Source organism: Ambystoma mexicanum, chromosome 2q (assembly GCF_040938575.1).
Source record: "Ambystoma mexicanum isolate Mex_15411 chromosome 2q, UKY_AmexF1_1, whole genome shotgun sequence".
NCBI lineage: Eukaryota > Metazoa > Chordata > Amphibia > Caudata > Ambystomatidae > Ambystoma > Ambystoma mexicanum.
The window spans coordinates 216,876,705-216,900,664 of NC_090924.1; the positions used below are offsets into that span (position 1 = coordinate 216,876,705).

The following is a 23,960-nucleotide window of genomic DNA, read 5'->3' on the forward strand; positions in this document are numbered from 1 at the left end:
AGTGGTTCCAAAACAGATCATCCTTAATGTACTCACTATTATGGACATAACTGCCCAACAGAGGAATAAAGGTACTAGCCATCTCAGGGCATTCAGTCAGAAGATGCTTTGCTGTCTCCAACTGATCTTGAGCTTTGCATAGTCGGCATATTCGCAGCGTAGCAACCATCTTGGTTTGTCTTCCTGTGACCATTCTCGTGGGAAGTTGCTCCAGTCTAAGTAATAAGATAAACCGTTTTAGTCTAGGTGATGGACAGATATTCAGATACCTCTGAGGTTTCCTGAAGTCATATAGTCTATATTGCACAAACTTGTAGCTACGCAGACTCCTCAGATGTTCGAAGTTCTCAGTCCAATCCCATAGGTCTATGAGAGCCCTTTGAGCTTTATCTGAGTACTCCCCCTCCCTCTCGTGCCACCCAATATCGGAATACAATTTTGTCATCTGCTCAATAGTTGACATTCCCAAATTCTCCCTGGTCATTTCTTGATAAACAGCGGATAGTAGTCCATTCCTAGTGTCACAAGTCATTTTTAAGTATAATGAAGCGCGCTTCTTCAATACTAGCGCCTTCAGAGAGATCAGGCCCAGCTCTAATCTTATTATGGCCATAGGTATGCAGGGCTTAAGCCAAGAATACTTCGCCAAAATTTTCCCTCAATTACCTGTAGCCAACCCAGATCTATATCCAGTAATGCTTCTAGTCCATATGTAATGGCTGGGGAAAATGCCTGTATGTACAACTGCCGAATGCCCCACAGCATAAAGCCACACTGCTTCACCATAAACCTGTGGAACAAGGCAGTCATTTGCGCCGCTCTAGTTGTACGCAGTTGTTTACAGGCCACATAGTCACCGGTAACTTCAAAGTGTATACCTAGGTATCGATATTGAGGGACATAGATGATGTTCAATAAGCCTACCTGGAGTGAAACACGTGATACTCTCTTTTTAGTATATCTCACAACTTTAGTTTTCCCTAAGTTAATACTAAGGCCATTTACCTCTGCATACTCCCAAAGTGCTGTTGCAGATCTACGTATTCCACTAATAGTGTAGTCGAAGATCACCAGATCATCGGCATAAGCTAAGACAGGGCAGCAGGCATTACCCATTTTGGGGGGACAGTTGTTTGCGGCAGCTATTGCTTCAGGAATATCATACACATATAAGTTGTATATTAGGGGAGCTAAGACGCAACCTTGTTTCACTCCCCTATTTTGTAAGATATTCGCCGTAGTGTGACCTACTTCATCTAATCTCAGTTTCACTGAGTTATGATGCAATAGTCTTAGGTAATATATAAGACCTCTCAGACAGCCCATTAACTCTAATTTCCACCACAACCGGCTTCTAGGAATCGAATCAAAGGCAGCCGAAAAGTCTATATATAAAGCATATAGGGCAGGAGCCCCAGCTCTTAGCGCTCTGGATCGTAGAATGTCCATGGCCATGATATTATGGGAGGTGGAGTATCCCTGTCTGAAGCCACTCTGAAAATTGGACAATACGCCTGATCCCTCAGCCCATGCTTGTAGTTCTTTTAGTAATAATGAGGCAAATATTTTCCCAGTCGCATCTAGCATTGATAGCAACCTATAGTTACTTGGATCAAATCTATTCCCTTTTTTAAATACAGGGATTAATATTGCCACTTGCCAAGAACAAGGTATATTTCCAGTTTTTATAATTTTCTCGATAGGCTGGCCCAAAAAACAGGGTGCGATTTAATAACAATGTTGGATAGTCCATTAGGTCCCGGTGCTCGCAACGATTTTATCTCTTTTATTATATTTATAATAGATTCATAGGAAGTATCGAACGGAGCCACTGACGGAGGACTATCCAAAGCTGTTGATATGCTATCTGTTACATTCCGATTTTTCAAATACTCTTCCCAGACTCTAGCTTCAATGGGATTAGTCAATATCCCTTTTTGCGAGCCACGGGCCTCGCCCAACAGGGACCAGATATTACGCGTATTCCCTTCACATACCGTCTTCACCATTTTTTGCCATCCCAATAAACTCTCTGCTGTTCTCTTAGCTTTAATGCCCGCTCTGTATCTATTTTTGATCCCTCTAACTGTTGAAAAATATCTTTCTCCCGGGGCCATATGTTTTTTGGCCCTACGGAGCTCCGCTTTAAGCGATCTTTTCATGTCTCTGATGGTTTTATCGTAGGGCAATTTTTTTTCCCTCCGTGCTTATCATTGCCCCCACTGGTGAAGCTGCGTGCCTTTCTGAAAAAGCCTGCACCCAGTCCTCTGTCATCCATTGATAGCTCATTAAAGTTAGGGAGCTCACTATAATCTGCCACCCCCAAGGCCTCAATTGCCAACGAGATATTTTTGTCCGACCAGGAAATCCTAGTACCGGGTTTATTGGTTTTTACCATACCTATGTTATTGGACAAGACCTGCTCTCCAGGAATGCTAATCTCACATTTTAAAGCAGCATGATCGCTCCATTCATTGGGGGTCACCGACATATCTGTCACCATTTGCTGGATCCCAGGACACACAAATATGTAATCCAGAACACTACACGAGCTCCCATTCGACCACGTGTAGTGTCCGGGACAATCACCAGTTGTTCTACCATTAAGCATTTCCATGTTCCAGGATTCAAACAGATATTCCCACACTCCGCCTTCGGGGTCCCTCTTGTTATGGGCCATAATTCCTCTTTTATTTAGTCTAGGGTTCTGCATTTTACTCTCATGCCCTAGCATATGGCAGTTGGAGTCGCCCACAACAATTATTCCTGTGCTACAAGACCGAAATAGCCACTTGGCCAATAGATCCTGGAGCGAGTCCTGCAGATGCTCACTCAACTTTGCCCCAGGTGGATTATATAGACTCACTTACAAAAAGGAGCCCCTAGGGTCCTTGGGGTTCAAAATTACTTAAACGGCTATCATATTGCTTTCAAGGTTACAGGCAATCTGTTTTGAGCCCAATGTATTAGTTACCCCTATAGTCAGGCCACCATAGGGCCTGCCTTTTTCTCCCCTTTTTTCTGCCGAATGATATGACGTATAACCATCTAATATTAAAGGATCTATAGTCCAAGTTTCTTGTAAACAGAAACAGCTACAGTTATCCAGAAGCTTGGTAGAGCCCTCCGGAGATAGAAGATGAGCAAAGCCTCGGCAATTCCAAGATAATATAGTTAATTCTCATTGATTGGATATAATCTCAGGGAGAGCCTCAGCTATCCATTTTAGCATTTGTTGAACTTCAGATGCAGCAATCTTCTTTCCCTCTGGTGGACTTGGGTAATCTGCAATTGCCGGCACAGGTTCTACCTCTTCCCTAGGGCAAACCGGTTCAATTTCATTGAGATCGGCATCAACCTCCATGTCTGCTGCCTTTAATTCCTCTTTATAGGTCCTTAGGAGATCGGCTGTGGCCAGGAACTTACAATGTAGTGCAGACACTCTGGGGTTGGGGCCTTTCAGGGGCTCGACGAATACAAAGTCGTCTGATTTGAGCACTCGCAGTTGAGGAACAGAGTCAAGTCTTGTCAGAAATTCTGAACGTGATAACCATTTACTGTTCTTGCTGTGGTATAAGTTCTTAATCAAGCATATCCTGTTTCCTTTCTTCTCCCCTTTATTTTCTAATGTAGGAGCTACTATGATTTCTGAGCTGTCTAAATCCGTAAGCAGTTTTGCTGCTTCGTCTATATTGGCCTCTCTATTACAGACCTCATCCAGCTCCACTTTCTGTCTCTACTTCTAAATCGTTATCAACCACTTGTGCGGGTAATAGCCAGCTCGTAAGGTATCCTTCTCTGGCTGCCTTCCTTTTCTTCGCTCTGGCCATTCTTTTCCTACTCTTTTTGGTAAGGAATCCGATCTTGCCCTGCTCCGTCATTGAACATGCCACAGTGCTGATTCTTTTGCTCTTTCCAGCCGCCCTTTTTGCTAGTCTCTGTTGTTTTCGTGAAAAGAGAGGTTTGTGATTCCACGCATCCTGCTCCGTCTCCAGAGCTTCTTGCTCTTCAATTTCATTGACAATGAGGATAGCTTCTGACATGTCGGCTTCTGCCTCTTCTACTGCTAACAATCTTCCTTTATTTTCCATAGCAAGTGCCTCTGTGTTGGCCAGTATTCGCCCGGACATTTTAAGCAAAACCTTAAGTGCAAATTGTAGTGATGCGACTGATGCCTGGATTTTGACTATTTCTGAGGCCTCTGGGAAGAGCATTTCCTGGGACTCTACTTCCTCATCCGGTACATCCTCTGTCAAGACCATTGCTAGGCTAGGCGAAATGGACAACCTGTCTAAACCCAGACCAACCCTGGTTCCCAGAGGTGTGGTCATACTTCTGTCAGTCTGCGTGCCACTATTGCTGCTTCTTCTGTCCGGATGAGGTGTCATGCTTCTTTGGATGTTTAAGCACAAATCTAATAGTGAGTTATTATCTATGTCCTCAAGATCTATCGATGTTATAGCCTCTGTGTCGCAGTGAGCTGGTAAATCTTCTTCGATAGCGGTAGAATTTATTTCGGGGACTGTATTCAAAGGAAAGAATTCAGTAATCACACCTTGTTTTGTAGAAGGCATTTTCATTACTTTCTTCTTTGTCCTAATTTTTTCCATTTCAACTTCTTTATTAACAGGGATCAAGTTTATGGTCTTCGCCTTAGGTTTTCGTAAATTATATGTGGACTGGTTGGTTTCGTTCTGTTCTTGTTTGCATCAGACCAACAGATTACTAATCCCTTTGCGTTTTAAACCACTGCGTTTCCGCACACTTCAGGATCAAAGGCACAAGGCCCACAGTCTCCTGACAAGAGTACGACCAGCCTTCCGCTTGAATGCCTGGATAAATCAGATAAACTCAAAATCTCACAGTCGATCCGTGAGATCATACAGCCGATCCGCTAGTAAAGTAGTCACTTGCCTCTGCAACACCCCTCCTCAATCCTTCACAAGTCTGTCTCAAACTACCCAGCCTCTCACTCCGCCTCCCTCCTAAACTTCCAGGCGGAAGTTAAATGGTTTGAGGGAAGAGACCCTACCGACCTCACGTATCGCACACAGACCCACAACTGCGCCTATGCGCCAATACAGAGTTGGGTCATCAAGTCGCACTGTCAACAGCCGCTTCTGATAATCCTATACCAGTGCAGCTTTTGTAGCCAAAAATGTGGGGCTCAAAACAGCTCGCCCCACTGCACCATAATACTAGAGCCATATTCAACCGGTGCCCACATAGGCCAACAGTCCGGCGAACAGGGCAAGCAAGGTGGGTAGGGGAGGAACCAGGTAAAAAACAGCAAAGACAGCCTCTCACAGTCTTCCACAACTTCTTCCCCGAATTCTGGCTGGAATTTTGCTGTAATCTTTCCTTCACCTCGGGGGAAGAGAAGTTAGAATTCAAGGGCTCAAAGAGAGATGAACTGATGGTGACTCTAGTAACAACTCTAACAGCCCAATTAAACTCCAACTACACAAGCAACTCGCCTGGACTCACCGACGCTTTTTTTTGCTGCCACGGCTCCTCTCCAGAGGCCGCCCCCCTCTTAAGAGGCTCTGCACGCCAAGAAACTCCTGGCTCCTCGCACGCGTCCTCTCCAGCTCTCGAATCCAGGGGCCCGCTACTTCCCCCATGCCTTCGCTGAATCTTCCCCGATTTTGGGAGGAAGCGGGTGGATCGAGTGACAACCACTCGTCAAGAGGCTTTGCTTCACGGGCTTCACTGGTGTTCGAAAAGAGGACCCTAGACGCTGCTCAGTGTTCTCGCAGAGTCACAGACTCAAGCCGCACCTCCAACGTTCCAACCTTCTCACGCAAAAGAGGCCGCCTCCGAGTCAGAGGAGCATTTTTAGAACTGTCTCTCCCAGTTCGTCTCAGTTCAGTTATAGGATCAATGCTCGACTCTGGCTGCATATCAATTATGCAAGCCTTTTTTTGGTCTATTTGGTTGTGGGATGTATTAGACCATACTGACTCTGACTTACAACAGCTGCCGAAAGTTGTTTGAGGTTCAGTTGCTCTCCATTTACCATCCATTTTGTTGGTCTTTGCTAGTATTTTACGACGTTTTTCGTCGAGTGTCATAAACATGGACTCAGACTTGTCAAGGAGATCCTGCGATGTTATGATTTGCTGAATCACTTCACACCGTCTTACTACTTTGTGGGGGCAATATTATGCCGTACGCCTTCGGTCTACAGGGCAGAACACGCACAGGAGGTGCTTTGGCCTCTAATTGTAGTAGGGCAGATAGTTGTGGCATTCGGTAGCCATTCAACGCTCTGTCAGCGTTGCCAATCATTTGATCGTTGTTAGATGGCCCGGCCACTTCTTTGATTTCCTTCTGTGCTTTAGCCTCTAATTGTGGTAGTGCAGACAATGGGAGACGGTCAACGCTCCGTCAGCGTTGCCAATCGTATGGTCGTTGTTAGGAATAGCAGGCGGAGGAACCTCGTGTGATGAGGTGACTCCATCTAGAGTTGAAGCTGTTGGATCCGTTATGACCTCGTTCCCTCGAGTAGCGTTTGAAGTTGGACTCTCAAGTGTTAGGTCTGTCGTGTGGAGTAATTTAGTTACAACTTCGTTTGCCAAGGGCAAAACAGTTATGATGGGGGAAGGGCCTCTAAGATTGCGAATAGGAGTCGCGTCAGTACATGTGTTTCCCTCGACGTCTCTTTCACGCTTATTTTCCCATCCATGAAGTGTTTCGGACTTTTGTTGGAATAAGTTCAGTGCTTGTTTCGCCAAAGTTTCTTGTCCAAGTTTGGTTTTTGGCGATATCCACTAATGATGCCATAGCCAGCTCAGTCTTTTTTTGCATTCGGGCCAGTGAGTCTTTATGTGCATTGGTTGTGTTTTCGATGGTCAAAAGCTTAGTGTTCATTGTCGATACTGAAGTTACAAGTTCTTTTATGTTGTCATTAACATGTTCATACATTTTGAGAAACGGAGCAGTTGTTAGTCATTGACGATATTATAATGGCTTGAAGGACTCTCATTGGGAGATCTTGTTCCACGTTAGCAGCTTCGTCTGCTTCCACTCGTACACAACGCTTTCTGTTGAATGGAAGACGTCTGATTTTCGGGAACGGACGCTCCATTATAGAAGAGTCAGAGGAGGAAGAGTCAGATGAAGAGACCGCTTGCTCGTGATTGGCAGTTAGCCTTTCCTCACCCAGTGGCTAATTTTGCGAACTTTCAAATGGAACAGCACCCATTTTGGGTTTTTTCGTTTGTGAGCATTGCAAGTTGGGTGAAATACTCGAGTCAGCTCTTCTTCTTTTAGATAGGCCGTTTGCATAAGGCATCTGCAGTTTACTGTCTTTCACTAAAGCCGGTGGACTCGGAGTTGGGCTCTGAGTTACAAAGGGCTTAGCAGAGACCTCAGACCTGTTAGACCTTCCACTTGACGTTAGTTTGTGGCATCTGTCTTTATTCATCCTAGTGAGATCGGTTAATAGTTTATTAACGACATCCAAGGAGTTTCTACGGGTTCCGTCTTGTTTGGATTCGGCGCTCTTAAATTCACTCCTAAGAGATGTAGTAAGTAATGAGTGATTAAGAAGCACATCTTTAGTTGGGTCACAGCCTAGGTTTGCGCCCACCTGAGGTATCATGATTACATTATCATAGTCAACGTTATCATGAGTCAGTTCACAGGAATTCAGGGGAGACATCAGTTTTTCATATGCACTGTAAAATCTAGGTCGCGGGGACCCAGTACTTGAGCCATCACGTTCACCCGTATAATGGTTGTGTTGGCGTGGAATAGTGGGCAAGAGTCCAGCGTCGGTGTCGTCGCAATTTGACAAAAAATCCACATACTCCACGGGTTCTACAAATTCCACATTGTCCAATGTTACCAAGGGCAACCCGCGCACAGTGCAGGAGCTTGAGCCATTTTCCGCATCAAGTTGTTTGCGGTAGGCTAAATGCGCTTCATTGGTCGTAGCCGCAATGACACTCGCTTCACAGCGAGGTTTGTGTTGTAACAATTGGACAGGCAGTTGATCAGACAAGACGCTAGGGTCGACATTGCTACTTTTGGAATTCATAGTTAGTGTTTCGTCACTTAGAGTTTCTTCCCCCATTGTAAACAAGATATGTGATGCATGGAGCGGGTTAACCTCATTAAGCACATTAGGGGTGTTGGGGATGAAAACACTTACTTGGTTTCTGCTCTCGGCAGTCCGCAGTCCAATCGACCGACAGGGAGACACTGGTACCGACGGTGACACAGATCCGACTCTTGAAGCAACCAGTGTGGGGGACTCAGCTGTTGTCGAAGAGGATTCCACACACAGGCTTAAAGTGTCATTACCCAGCTTCCGTTGAGCCCGTGTTTTCACAGCCGTAATGTTTGCTTTCACTTTCGTAGTGACGCGCATGATTTCCGCGGCTTGAGCAAGATGCAGAGAGGGACTGGGCTGAAGTGGAGCAGATGAAAGGCCAGGACGCCTCAGACTCTTACAGCGCCAAACAGTCGCTCAATAGTCACCGGTCTTTACCCCCTGTCGGGCTTAACGCTGCAAGGGTGGTAGCCTCTGTGTTTTGAAGGCGGCCTGAGTCACGTGTCCTGGATGGCCCCGCCTCCTCCAGGAAGCGCAGGGATGCCGGCAAGAGCCCTGGACAGGCTCGCAATGCCAGACACAGTACAAAGCACAGAACGTTCAGTGGGAACAGGAGGTCTCCCTCAGGTAAGCAGCACACCATATATCTACTCTCAGTCGAGGGCTTGCCCACAGTTAAGCCACAGTCCAGCGTGCCGAGGGATGAGAAGGCAGTTTACTGGACACAACTAACAATCACCCAGCTAGTAGGAGTCCAGCCCATGCCCTGTAGGCACAACCAGTCCCGGTTGCCCTTGGATGGCCTTTCCAGCAGGCCCGGGTATACTGGCAGCGATAGGCGTAGTCCAAAGCGAAACCACGTGGAAGGAAGGCACGGCAATCCCGACAAGCAGACAACGCTGTACCAAACTCAACACTAAGAAATCAGCAACAAATATTATTTCTTGGATCTAGGCTATTTGTGTAAATAAGTGGCCAGCCTCACAGTATAGTTGTTAGTTCTAAACTTCTACCAGGATTCTGTAACCTTTGGTTCTCTTGGTGTGTTGGACCCGCACCATTGACTATACTGGCTAAGTATGATGGGAGTTGTACTGCAAGACATCTGCAGAGCCAAAGGTTGCAAGCGACTGACTTATACTAATGAAATAAGACCCCATACTACACCCACACAACCCCCCCCCCCCCCCCCCCCGAGGTAATGGTTTGTGTTCTAGAAACTTGCATTTAATAAAATTAAGTTTAGGGCCCTCGTGCCCTTCAATTAATAGGTGGAAGCACTTTACAAGTGTAAAAAGCCCCTTTGGGAAAGCACAACATTTCCATCCAAAGAGGGGAATGGATAATTGACACTGGCCGCAGCCCCCGGACTGCTAACACCAGAGACTGAGAGAAAGGGGCACTGCACTTGTAATGGCAGTGATCCACTGTTTGTGGTGGTTGGCTAAAGCAGTATTGATTACTCTTGTAGTGGTGGTTTCATTTATGTGGGTCCATCTAGAACTTCACTGCCTATTGGCCCTCCTTCTGGTTGATATAAGGCAGTCCCTATTTCCTAGACAATTCTGTGAAGGGGTTTGGAGTTTTTGTATCCACCTACCAATTAGCGCTACTCCCCTCAGTTCCACCCCGCCCCCCTCTTGTCTACGTTTTATGTGCAGAGACACATTAACCCATCCAGTTTTCCCTTCGGTACTAGACCTGGTGAGGGAGGGGGGTTTCATTGTCTTCTGGACTCAGAATTGGATGGTAAGGGAAGGACCGATAAACTGAAGCAGTAGGCAGCAGCATCATCACTGCAGAGGGTAGTGTGGGACCTGGATCTGGTGGAGCGAGTCACATGGGCAAGAGAGGGGTTTTTCTTCTTTTTCAGGTGTACACAGTGCGTACTCCTGCTTGGACTATTGTTTTTTAGGGGTGCAGAAGATTTCCACTCCTTTGACGGTACAGAATATTTGGGGAGAGTCTTTTCGGACCACTCTGCCTTGGTGCCGAGATTGCAGGGACTGCGGCGTAGACCACTGATATGGCTATGGTGCCTATAAGCGGAGGCCCTGGAGGATGTAGCGTTCAAAGAAACGCTACAGGAAGCAATAGTGTAGTTTTTCGAGATTAATGAGGGGTCAATGGAGGCAGTGGGAATGCTGTACGAAACGTTTAAGGCCACAATTAAGGAAGTTTGCATATCCACGGTAACGGGGGTGAGGCAGAGATTACAGGATGCATTTAGGAAGGTAGGAGAAGTGTCACATCTGGAGAGGGAATTGGCAGAGGGGTGGCAGGTAGGGGAAGGATTGGCAAAGGTATTAGCCTCTCACCCGGAGGCGCAGGCTTTGTTGTCGAAATTCGATGCAAGTAGGCAGGATGTGCAGATCCACGGGAAAGGGGATAAGGCATGGCGGTTGGTGGCTTGCTTGATCCTCCGGGAATGACTGCTATGTTATCATGTGGATCAGACGAGAATCGTGAGATTCGACTAGCACCCAGGAAGGGATTAATGAGACGTTCTGGCATTTCTACCAAGATCTGTACGCAAGTGAGGGGATGTATGTGGCAGCTGAGGCAGACAAACTGCTGGACTTTATTCAATTGCCGGTCCTGTCCAGGGACTTTAGGGAGGGGTTTAAAAAGCCCATTGAGGAATCCGATATAAGCTGTGTGCTACAAACCATGCAGAAGAGTAGATCCCCCGGAAGCAACGGTTTTCCGGTGGAGTTCTACTGTACATATACAGACCTCTTGGTTCCTCAACTTAATAAAGTATATGATGAGGCCTTTGAGTCAGGGGTTCTCCCCGCCGCGATGCGGGAGGCAGTCATAAACGTTTAGTTAAAAGAACGGAATGACCCCCTGTACTGTGCATCCTATTGCCCCATCTCGTTGCTATATGTCGAAGTCAAGATTCTGGGAAAGATCCTAGCTACCAGACTGTCAAGGGTGGCCCTGACACTGGTGAATCCCGACCGATTCATAGAGGGATGGAATACAGCAATGAACCTATGCTGCCTGCATCATGTGATAGATTTGGTGAAATACACCGAGGGGGGAATGGCACTTGCAGCCTTTGACGCGGTGAAGGCCTTTGATTTATTAGAATGGGAATGGCTATTTAGGGCGCTGGATGCTTTTGGGTTTGGGGTTAACCTCTGCTGGTTGCTATGGCGTTTATACACTAGACAGACGGCAAGGGTGAAAATGAATGACTGATTGTCACAGCAGTGGACGCTGGGTTGGAGGACACAAGGGTGTCCGATTTCACCAATTTTGTTTACCATGGCACTGGAACCATTGGCAAGGTTTCCTCGGAAGGATATCATGAGGTGGGGATATTCATGGGGCTGGTGAAACATACATCCCTTTATATTGTGACCTGTTGCTACATGTGGGGAACCCAAGGGACAATATGCCAATGCTGCTGGAGGTACTGGGTAATTTCCAGATGCTGTTAGGCTGCCGCATTAATAGAGAAGTCCCTAATGTTCCTGTTGGGGGAGAGGTGGTCTTCGCAGCCACAAACTAGCTGCCCTACTGGATTGGGGGATAAGATGGGAAGGTGGATCGTTTAGGTACCTGGGAATTCAGACGTCCACGACATGGACAAGACGTTGGTGTACAATACAGATAGAGCATTGTCAGGGATACGGGACACAATCCAATTCTGGAGAGGTTAACTGATATGATTGATGGCACTCTGTAAAATTGTCATACTCGCAAGGTTACTTTATTACTTTACTAATATCCCATATGCCATTAGGAAGGTGTTTTTTAAAATGCAAGATGAGAAGGTAGGGGAATTGTTTTGAGGTGGAGGGTCTCACTGGCAACATTAGGGCACCCGTGCCTGGAGGGGGGGGGCGCTCAATTTGCCATATTACGGGCAGTACTTCATGACAGCAAAACTGCAGGCGATACTACCGTGGGCGGATGCACGCAGGGAATTGCTGATGGGACTGGTTGGAACTCATTCAGCTCGTCGGCGGGGAATAGATTTGTTGTGAGGCAAGGTGGGATCGACAATGTATTCCAGGTATTGAGGGTGCTCTGGAGGAAGCTTCTGAGGAAGCTGCATGTGATGGGGCTCTATAGCACGGAACTGCCATGGAATGTGGAACCGATCTCGGCACTGGAGGGCATGGGGGCTCTGTGATCTAACAGAGAGGGGATGTAGGCCGGTGGGAGACTTGTTTGAAAATGGGAAGCTGATGCTGTTTGGAGGATGGAGTACTCGATATGGGGTTCCAAAGGGACAACTGGCTGCCATGTGGAGGGAGATCCCAGAGGAGCCTAGCACAAGCCCGCTGATGCAGGTGCTGCTCACAGAAAATAATGGGAGGGCTAAGGTTTCTCGAATTTACCAGATGATACAAAGTGAATTCCCAGTGGGGGAGCTGGCGGTCAAGAATAAGTGGGAGAGCGATATGGGCTGACAGATTTCAGAGTGGGAATGAATTAAAATCTGGGGACAGTACGGAAGGTATTAGAGGAATACTTAGTTCCAGCTAGTCCAATTTAATAACCTGCAGAGCGTTTATGTGACAACGATTAAATTGCATGCTATGAGCAATAACCTGAGTCAGGACTGCTCCCGCTGTGGGATAAGGGCAGCAGGGGTCTGGTATATGCTGTGGGGATGCTTAGTGGTGGCACGATATTGGCAGGCAGGGATGTCAAAGGTTAATGGATTGTTGGGTTCCAGTTTTGAATGCAGCATAAAGGTGTGTTTGTGGGGCATTCTCCCAAGGGGGAAACTGTGCATAACAAGAAAACCGTATGGCTCGATTTAAGTTGATACTAGCGAAAAGATGGGTTGCCATAGCCTGGAAGAGGCCCCACGGTCCGTCAGTGGCCCACTGGATGGATGATGTCAGCTGATGGGTCGATGGCGTAAATGGATATTTTACAGGGATCTAGGGACCCAAAGCTGGAGGAAGGGGTGATGGTGGACTGGGGCCAGCTACTAAACTAGGTGTAGGGGTTTGTGCAATGCTGCATACACCAATCATGCCACGCCCCTGACATCACATAATATTAGCCCACATGTTTCTTCAAAGAACCCTTAATTACCCACTCTGTGAGTGTTTTCACATTCTCAGAAAGATAGCCTTAAGGGTGTAGTAGAGGCTAGGACTGTGGCTAGAGACACACTTCGCACTGGGACTGTCCTTAAAGTATCCAAAGAAGTTTTGGAATTTGCCTCAGATCTCTCACCAGGTAAATGATTCCTTCTTTGGATCGGAATAAGTCTGAAAATGGTTTTGGTTGGTAACCATATGGTTGGATTCTTGCATACATACATGAAATAATGTTTTTTCCACCACTGACCACCCCATTGCCTTTTTATTTGTACCTAGAAGTGGCTTCCATTAGCTGTGGGGTTGATGACTTTGGGGTTGATGACTTGTAGGGCCATAGTTGTTCTTTAGGGGAGCTTTTACTCCATTCCTTGGGTGCAGAGAGAGGTGTGCCCATACACTGTGAACAGCAGGAGTATTCCTCTTTTAAAGTCACTCTGAGATACATGTGTGCAATGGTTCTTTCTCTAGGCTTGTGGGGCCTCTGTTGCCAGACCTTGGTATTGCTCCTATTCCTCTCTTGGACATTGTACTGCTTCCAAAAGAAGGAGGGGTATACAATTCCACTTGCTGGCCCATTTACAGTGAATTAATAAAAATCATTGCTGCGGGATGTGCAATCTTGGGAGCATGTGACCTGATAGAGTTCAGTGGGGTTCGAAATATGATACCGGTCTTAACCTCAAAATGTGCACCAGTCACTAGCCATTAGCTAGTGAAAATTGACTCTTGGTGAGTAAGAAATGTTGTGTGTGCATTTGAACAAAAGAGGGGGGTGACTGTGTGCCTGTCTAGTAGCTTGCAACGTAGCATCACTAGTCTGAAGTCCTGGCATTGGCTATACTCGGCTGTGTATACATTGACAATGCCCTCCAAGAACAAGGATTGCTGAGGGCGATTTTCAATACAAATACACATTTTACCATTGTCTCCCCTTAAGGTGTTAATGCCGTTGTGTGTGTGTTTTGTTTTTGTTCTTCCCTTTTTAGGAAAAGATGAAAAGCCCCCGTGATAGAGTTTCGCTTTCAGCAGCTACCCAGAAGTCTCTAGACAGGAAAAAACTTCTCAAGTATGTTATTCTTTAAACCTTTTTTGTTGATTTGCGTTCTTTCATTATGTGGAAAAACCGAGCTTTGCATTTGCTTGTGTTACTGACACTCTAGTGGATTCGTCACCATCACAAGGTAGAGTGGTTGTTTCTGTCTTTAATTCCTCTAAGAACGTTCTTTATGAAACTTCACTAGAGAATGGTTATTCATTTGGGAGAGGTTGCAGTTTTAAACATGTATTCCCTTCCAGGCACAGTGGGTTACCTCACATTCATGAGTAATGTTTGGCTACATCTGTGTTGTCCCTAGGGAACTCTGGAAGTTTTCTAATGGCACACAATATTCCTTTATTGTCTAGGTGCCATCTCAACCTTCCATTCTAGTTACTTTCTAGTTTGAATTCTGAGTAGTAATATTTAGGAATCTAAATTATTTCCAAATACAGTTGCACGCATGTGTCCTTTAAGAAGTTATGTGAGCTAAATGTCTTCAACACAAATGTACTTTTAGGAACTAGATTTTGCTCTCCTGTTCCTTGAGGATCAGAACATGGTTTGTACTAGGAACCTATTTTCTCGGGGATGGGCATCTTCTTCCTTTTGGCATTTAGGAATGTCCCTGCTGTTGGGCTGAGAGTAAAAAGTTGCTAAAGTAATGAATATCAGAAAGATACCCATCTCCGAGATGTCGTGTTAGATGTAAATAACCTTTCCTTTTCCTCTAACTTGTTCTATTTGTGGCTTAATAGTGAGTGTGATTGAAAGAATGAAGCCTTTCCAGTCCCCTTTCACTGTCCCAAAATAATTCATTGTGGGACAAAAAGATGATGAAAAAACTATTCACTGATCTCCTTTATGAAACCATCAGCTGACCTATACTAGCATTCATAAATCCAAACTGTCAAATATGTTGCAAATTTGGAAATGAAATTGTACAGCATTCTCATCTAACATTCTGAGGTTCACATATGAGGATCCAAATTAAGAAAGATTAGCCTTTTATATCGGTTTTCTGTCTACCCACTCATAGGTTTGTGTTCAGAAATGTTAACTTTAGGTGGAAAGTCTTATTCTTAAATCGTAAGCAAGTCCACTTACCCTTCTGCTAGTCCTCAAGGTTCACCAATCTACCCATCTTCTTCCCGCCCCTGCCCCACCCCCATCCCGATCCAGGTCTCGGAGGCTATTTAAAACCAGGGGTAAAATGTTCAAGCTGAAGCTACTAACCAGGCATAAAAAAATCACTCACTCCTTCAGTTTTACACATACACACAGCACAACATTTCTTACTTGCCACACATCTATTATCACTAGTCAATGGGTAGCAGAGAGTGTCCGCTTTGAGGGCTGGTAAAACTGTATCTAATTTGTCCCTGAGAGTCTCTGATTCCCTGGGCATGGTTCCCAAGGTCCCCCTGTAGTCTTCTTCCCCCTAGTTGGGCATCAGCCCGAGAGCTCAAGTCCAAGCAGTAATACTTGCAGAAAGCAGAAAGTAAGTCCCATCTAGTAGCCCTGGCAATAACTTCCCAGCTGACATGCCTCTGGAAGATGCCAGAGGCCTCCTTGGCCCTCACTGGATGCACATGAACTCCCCTTTTGGAGCCACGTTCTGACGGTAGTACATTTCCAAAATGCAGGAGAGAATCCATCTGTCTATGGTTTCTTAGAGGCCTGCTCGCTCTAAGAAGGGCCAGTGGCAGCTCCTTTAACAATTTTGGAAAGCTCAAGGATTCTGCAGCCATTTTACTTCTGAGGAAACAAAGTTTTTGTTCCCTGCAGTTCTCCATTATAATGGCAATCTGTTTTTAGAAGTCCAGTGATACTCCGCACTTCTGAGTTTGCTGTGTAAGCATGGAAACTGCTACATAGCTGTGGGATCATGGCCTTGGGAGCTGTTTCCTTGACACAATCAGGCAGATGTATGAATGGTTGTTTGACATTTACTGCTGAATCCACATCCCAAATGTTAGCCTGGTAACACAGGAAGGATAGAATCTGCATTACTGTCATGATGCCTGCCCCCGGGAAACCAGACCAGGCCCAGCAACCCCGGAAGCAGGCATCATGCCACTTGGAGCATGCCCAAAAACCCCAGTTAGGGGCTGTTTGGGTGCAGTCCTGGCGCCAGGCTCATAAGGATAAAGTCAGTCCTGTCGCCATGGGCGTCAGACTCATTATTGAAAACTTACCTGAGGCAGACCATGCTGCATACTTACCTGATGCAGACCATGCTGCACGAAGCCACAAGCCAAATGAGACTTAGGAGGGACTATTTTACCTCAGGGACTACTTTCTTCTCGGGTGGGGCTGTGGAAGAATACTTACCTGGAACTTCTTCCAAGGCTATTTAAACCACGCCCGGACAGCCACACGTGCTTCGCGTTATTCTGCTTGCTGCAGCGTAACGCTCACTGTGTCTTCAGCAGCTCCAGTCTTCAGCCACGGCCGCTTCAGTCCTGGAACACCTGAAACAAGAAGAGAAGGAGAAGAGGTCAGAACTTAAAACCTTACCTGAATCCGCGATCCATCACATCGTCTATCTGGAAGAGAGAAGTCATCACACGCCCGCCGCCACGTACCTTGCAGCGCCGCGCTGAACTCACCATACAGGGCTGCATTTCATCACTCCATCGCGAACTCGGCATTTCCAGGCCGCTCTTCGATACCTGCGGGGACAAGAACAGTCAGGTGAGCAAGGGAGTACAAAAGAGCAATACAAGCTACCCCAAAGACTTACCTGATTTACCACAGGGGGGTACTCACCTCACCTCGGGTCGGTGCGGTTAACTCTGCATCATCGGCGTACCCCGGCCCCAAAGGGGAAAACCACAATAGACTTACCTGAATCTTACCAATAGCCATTTGGAACTCTTCGAGAGGTTAGAGTCGGCAACCTGCAAGGAATCGGACAGAGTGAAGATCAGATATCTGAACTCTTATTAACAATTGGATTCTAGAGTCAATACTGGAACTCAAAATTCCTCCACGCCAGTGAAGTAACTGGTCGTCTACGCGCCCCTGCGCTCGATGCAGGATGGAGAGCTCATCTTTCCAAACCATCAGGTGAGATTAAGAGGGAACTTCAGGAATCGTCAGTGGGCAGACAACGGGAGTGGGAAGGTGGGTTAACGCTCAAGTTTACGGGAGGTTAATTCCCTTTCTCCATTGCAGAAAGATATTCATACGAGCCCGCCAAACGAAGCTAAGTGGGCCTGTCCAGTCTGTCATCTCGGCTCTACGTGTCACTCTGGTGGGAGCAACAGCGGGCCAGTCCAGATCGACGCCCCCGTGGGAATCAGGTGAGCGTAACAGAATGCGAAGCCTACCCACAAATACCCACCTGGGCGTCATGGAGACCTCGGAAACTGATCAGTTGGCCCAATTATTAGGGGAATTAAGGGCCGAAGTGCATTCCGCCCGCCAAGAAACTAATGCCCTCAGGAGGGAACTGATAGTGTCAAAAGAACGAACTGAGGAGTTGGCCAGAGAACTATTGCAAAGCCAGGCTGGACAAACACCTCTTCCAGGACTTGGGGCAAGTCCAGCTCCTGTACCATTGAGTAACCCGGTGCAGATAAATCTACCTGGAGCCGTTCCTTTGGCTCCGCCTGAACGCTTTGCCGGAGACCCAAAAAGGTTTGCTATATTCATAAATCAATGAAGCTTGCACTTTTTATGTAGACCTGGAGCTTTCCCAAACGATCAGGCCAAGGTAGCCTTTGTACTGTCATATCTCAGCGGCAGTGCGGCGGATTGGTCCATTCCACTAGTTAATCAGGATGACCCGATTCTTCGAGATTTCCAGGGTTTTCGAACAAGCATGGAAAGACTATTTGCCTAACACTCCCGAGGACAGGCTTTGGATAACGAACTTTTATCCTTACGGCAAGGCAATCAGGATCTTTTATTTTACATTGCAACTTTTAATAGATTAGTAGTGGAAACCGAATGGCCTAAAGCCAAGTGAATCACGTTATTCCATCGAGGACTTCGGGGAGAACTCAAAGATGTTTTGGCCCAAATCGTGAACCCGCCTCAAGACTGTGCTGAATATATAGATTTAGTGGTCCAGTTAGATCACAGACTTCAAACCAGAAAGGCTGACCGAACCAAGTTTGAGAATAGGGTGTTGGTTAAAACCCACGTGAGCTCCAAGGGAGTAGGTGTCTCGGAACCTATGCAAATCGGGGGGGTTAGAGGACCCTTAACCCAGAAGGAAAGAGAAAGACGACGGCAACTGCAATTATGTTTATATTGCGGAATTACTGGTCATTTTCTTCGGAACTGCCCTGTAAAACCACCCAAGAACATTATAGGAGCAGCAGACGAAAACCATGTGGAACCTGACTCTGGAAACGACCACGCCCGGCAAGCGTAGAGGTCCGCTTGCCGAGCTTAAAGAAGGACACTCTGACCTCGCATTTCACCATACCCATGGTCCTTGTAGATCCAGAGCAGCCATCACGCATGCACGCGGAAAAGGCGTACGTTGACAGTGGAGCCATAGGAAACTACTTGGACTGTGAATTGGCTACCAGGATGAATCTATCTCTCACCCGCAAGACCACTGCCGATGTCGTCACCACTGTAGACGGAACGGAAATTGCCTCTGGGCCCGTAACTCATTCCACTGCAGAGATGACATTGCTGAGTCAAGATGGGCACCGAGAGGCTATGGTGTTTGACTTAATCAAGACCCCACAGTTTCAACTGATACTGGGAATACCTTGGTTGGAAAAACATAATCCCTGTATTGATTGGCGAGAGAAGAGATTAACCTTCCCAGAATGTGCTCACACCTGCTACCCAAAGAAAACTCTAAACTCAGTCCTGGCCCCAGTAATCCAAGCTGCCATACAATTACCTGTTGAATACCAAGACTTTCAGGATGTCTTCCAAAAGGAACAGGCAAACACCTTACCACCTCACAGATCGTATGATTGTCAAATAGATCTCGTACCTGGAGCACAACCACCTTGCAGCAGAATCTATGCCCTTACGGAACCCGAAAATCTCCACCTGCGCCAGTACCTACACCACTACCTTGCTAATGGCTTCATTCGCCCGTCAAAGTCCCCTGCATCTTCAGCTTTGTTCTTCGTACCTAAAAAGGAAGGCGACCTTAGAACATGCATAGACTACCGCGCACTGAATCAGATAACCATCAAGAATCGATACCCACTGCCTTTGATCCCAGAACTACGAGACCAGGTGAAGGACTCTTGTATATACACTAAACTAGACCTTCGGGGGGCATATCATCTGGTACGTGTCAAAGAGGGTGATGAATGAAAGACTGCTTTTCGCACCAAGTACGGACTATTTGAGTACCAGGTGATGCCTTTCGGACTATGCAATGCACCAGCAGCCTTCCAGTTCTTCATGAACGATGTCCTCCGAGAGCTTATCGATGTTTGTGTGGTCGTTTACATCGACGATATCTTAGTATACTCCTTATCGGAATCTGATCATGTAAAACACGTCCGAGCAGTCCTAGAGAAGTTACGCCAGCATAAATTATATGCTAAACTGGAAAAGTGCGTCTTCCACACTACGGAAGTCGAATTCCTTGGATTTATTGTGACCCCGAGAGGAATCCGGATGGATACACGTAAGGTGGATGCAATTCTTAATTGGCCTTCGCCAAGTTCAGTCAAAGGAGTTCAAAGCATGCTTGGCTTTGCCAATTTCTACCGCAGGTTTATCCCGGACTTCTCACACATTGTACATCCCATTACAACGCTATTGCGAAACAATAAACACTTTGTGTGGACAGAGGAAGCCGAGAACGCCTTCCAAGAGTTAAAAGCAAAATTCACATCTGCTCCTGTATTAAGACACCCGCGCCCTGAGCTTCCCTACATAGTGGAAACAGATGCATCCAGCTCAGCCATGGGAGCAGTCCTCTCCCAAAAGGATCCTGAAACTAACCAGCTTCACCCAGTGGCGTTTTGGTCAAGAAAGTTTTCGGCTCCCGAATTAAACTATGCCATAACCGACAAGGAGCTATTGGCCATCAAGTCCGCCTTCAAGGCTTGGCGGCACTATCTGCTGGGTGCCAGACATCCCATTACGGTCATCACCGATCACCGCAGCTTGCAATACCTAAAGACAGCCAAGGCCCAATCTTCGCGCCAACTCCGTTGGGCATTGTTCTTCGCCGAGTTTGATTTTGTAATAACCTATCGACCAGGTTGTAAAAATGGTAAAGCAGACGCCTTGTCCCGAATTGGAATGGGAGAAACAGAAATAACTTTAGAACCTGTACCCATAATTCCCGAACAGAGGATCCTTGGCCTGACATCCATACAAACACTGGAGGACATTCAAAAGAAGATCCACCAACTCTTTGATTCCATTGCCCTACAGGACTGGGCAAAGAAAGGCCCAGAGTACTCTGTCACCGATGATCTACCTTATTACCAAGGCCGGCTATTTCTACCACAAAAGGAACTACAGGAACTTGTCATTTCCCATTACCATGACACCTTAATGGAAGGACATCCTGGTATTGCAAAAACTGAAGCTAAAATCAAGAAACAATTTTGGTGGCCCACCTGGCGAAAAGATGTCAAGTTATTTGTCATGTCTTGTGGCATTTGCGCCCAAAATAAAGGGCAAAAGAAAAAACCCGCTGGATTATTACAACCATTAGACATACCACCTACCCCTTGGCATACCTTGTCATTAGACTTTATCACGGATTTACCCCCGTACAGTGGTTATAACACCATTTTAGTTATTGTAGATCTTTTTTCTAAAATGACCCACTTCATTCCTTTAAAAGGAATACCTTCAGCTTCAATCCTGGCCAAAGAGTTCCTTGAAAATGTTGTCCGCCTGCATGGCTTTCCGTCCGTATTGATTTCGGACCGGGGCATTCAATTCATTTCACATTTTTGGAGAAAGTGTTCCCAACTGGCACAAATTGTTGCTTTCGACCAGTCACCACCCTCAGACCGACAGTCAAACGGAGAGGACCAACCAGACTCTTGAACAGTATCTACGTTGTATGCTACATCAGTCTGAGGGGAATTGGAAAGACATTCTTTGGATCGCCGAGTATGCGTACAATAATTCCGTACACTCATGAACTGGACAAAGTCCTTTTTTTACCATCTATGGACACCATCCTCGAACTTCGGACTTGGATTCACCCCAACATTTAGAGATGCCCGCGGTGGACCATCTTCACGCTGTTATTACACAAGCCTTTAAAGAAGCAACTGCCCATTTGCAAAAGGCTAAGGAAAAATACAAGAAGGATGCTGATCAGCACAGGAGTGAAGCACCGCAATACCAAATAGGGGACCAAGTATGGTTGGTCACCAAGCACTTACCACTCAAGGGAACACAGACCTTTAACCCCAGGTATTTGGGACCTTATTCTATCAAGGCGATTATTAACCCAGTGGCCGTCAAGTTGGACCTTCCTGCTCATATGCAAATTCATTCCCGTCTTTCACGTGTCTCTTTTGAAGCCAGTACAGCCAGGAACTAAGTTAACCACTCCCCCTGAACCTATCCTCATAGATGGGGAACCCGAATTCGAAGTCAAGAACATTTTGGACTCAAAAAGGGTGAGATCAAAACTCTTTTATCTAATTGACTGGAAAGGTTATGGTCCACAAGAGAGGTCTTGGGAACCTAGTGACCATGTACATGCACCTCAATTGGTGAAGAGGTTCCACCGAGAATTTCCAAACAAACCAAGGCCAAGGGGAAGAACGACTTTAGTAGGGGCCTTGAGGGGGAGTGCTGTCATGATGCACCTCAGGGACTACTTTCTTCTCGGGTGGGGCTGTGGAAGAATACTTACCTGGAACTTCTTCCAAGGCTATTTAAACCACGCCCGGACAGCCACACGTGCTTCGCGTTATTCTGCTCACCGTGTCTTCAGTAGCTCCAGTCTTCAGCCACGCCCGCTTCAGTCCTGGAACACCTGAAACAAGAAGAAGAGAAGGAGAAGAGGTCGGAACTTAAAACCTTACCTGAATCCGCGATCCATCACATCGTCTATCTGGAAGAGAGAAGTCATCACACGCCCGCCGCCACGTACCTTGCAGCGCCGCGCTGAACTCACCATACAGGGCTGCATTTCATCACTCCATCGCGAACTCAGCGTTTCCAGGCCGCTCTTCGATACCTGCGGGGACAAGAACAGTCAGGTGAGCAAGGGAGTACAAAAGAGCAATACAAGCTACCCCAAAGACACCTGATTTACCACAGGGGGGTACTCACCTCATCTTGGGTCGGCGCGGTTAACTCTGCATCATCGCTGTACCCCGGCCCCAAAGGGGAAAACCACAATAGACTTACCTGAATCTTACCAATAGCCATTTGGAACTCTTCGAGAGGTTAGAGTCGGCAACCTGCAAGGAATCGGACAGAGTGAAGATCAGATATCTGAACTCTTATTAACAATTGGATTCTAGAGTCAATACTGGAACTCACCAATTCCTCTACGCCAGTGAAGTAACTGGTCGTCTACGCGCCCCTGCGCTCGATGCAGGATGGAGAGCTCATCTTTCTAAACCATCAGGTGAGATTAAGGGAACTTCAGGAGTGGTCAGTGGGCAGACAACGGGAGTGGGAAGGTGGGTTAACGCTCAAGTTACGGGAGGTTAATTCCCTTTCTCCATTGCAGAAAGATATTCATACAAGCCCGACAAACGAAGCTAAGTGGGCCTGTCCAGTCTGTCATCTCGGCTCTACGTGTCACTCTGGTGGAAGCAACAGCGGGCCAGTCCAGATCGACGCCCCCGTGGGAATCAGGTGAGCGTAACAGTTACTCAATTTAGGTGGCTGACAGATGTTTGACTGGTGCAGTATCTTATTGTAAGCTGTATGTGCATCCATCGCTCAACTGTGCTATAAACAATATGGGTATCTGCACATACCTTTTTGTAAAACACTGGGATGCGTCCTGAAACAGCTGGAAGAGCTTACTTTGAGACATTGAAGGCCTACCTGAGATTTCTGCTCTGAGAACCACAGTACAAAGGCGAAAAACATCTGGGCTCTGTGCAATCTAGACAATATTTTCCACATAATCCGAGGGAACCACGCAGTACTCCCTTCCCTTAACTCGGTGGGTCCAGCTATGTAACTCAAGGACTCCTGCTTCCATTAAAAAGCACCTGATGGCCCCTGTGTGACTTGCCTTCTGACTGGAATATTGTTCCCCCTGCAAACCACTGGCCATAGGCAGAATCTAGGGCCTACAACTACCCAAGACAGCAGCTTACATTGAATTGGTGATCCCTTTGTATTGCTTTGGGCACTGAGACTGCAGTCCTGGCCACCATAGTTGTGCACCACACCACAGCATCCGTTCCAGCTATTGGCATACCAGTTCCGTGTTCATGGTCCTTGAGTCTCTTTGGCCGGGGGTCTCCACCTGCATACCCTTCTTATTGGTTGTTAAACTGTAACCATGACAGCTTCTTTTCACCATATCACGTGGCTTTTTGTTTGCATTTGACCCATAGAAAAGCATTGGGTGCAAGTTGTCCAATAAAAAAAAACTTATGAGCTCTGAGCTTAACTATATCCACCATACTTCCCACTTAATTTAATCCTGGTGTATAATGTTGTGGTTTTCTCAGTTTCAAACTCAACTAAAAACATTGTGTATGGACTTGAACGGATTCCTAAGCATTTGGCGACTTGTCACTACCCTGCAAACTAATGTCCTAAAAAGATACCTACCTGTAACACACAGTATATTTCTTATGCATACAATATTCATAGCTATATTTCGCATAACCCCTCGGTGGAA

The 23,960-nt window shown here is 46.6% G+C and overlaps 1 protein-coding gene across 6 annotated transcripts in view; it reads left to right on the plus strand.

Annotated features, from left to right (window-relative positions):
* Positions 1-23,960, plus strand: part of CCP110 (centriolar coiled-coil protein 110) — a 1,154,773-nt gene that overhangs the window by 1,037,403 nt on the left and 93,410 nt on the right. For all 6 annotated transcript variants that reach the window (XM_069647149.1, XM_069647148.1, XM_069647151.1 and 3 more), the window contains one exon: positions 14,121-14,200. In XM_069647149.1, coding sequence (XP_069503250.1) covers positions 14,121-14,200 — 80 coding nt within the window. The remainder of the gene's footprint in view (positions 1-14,120; positions 14,201-23,960) is intronic.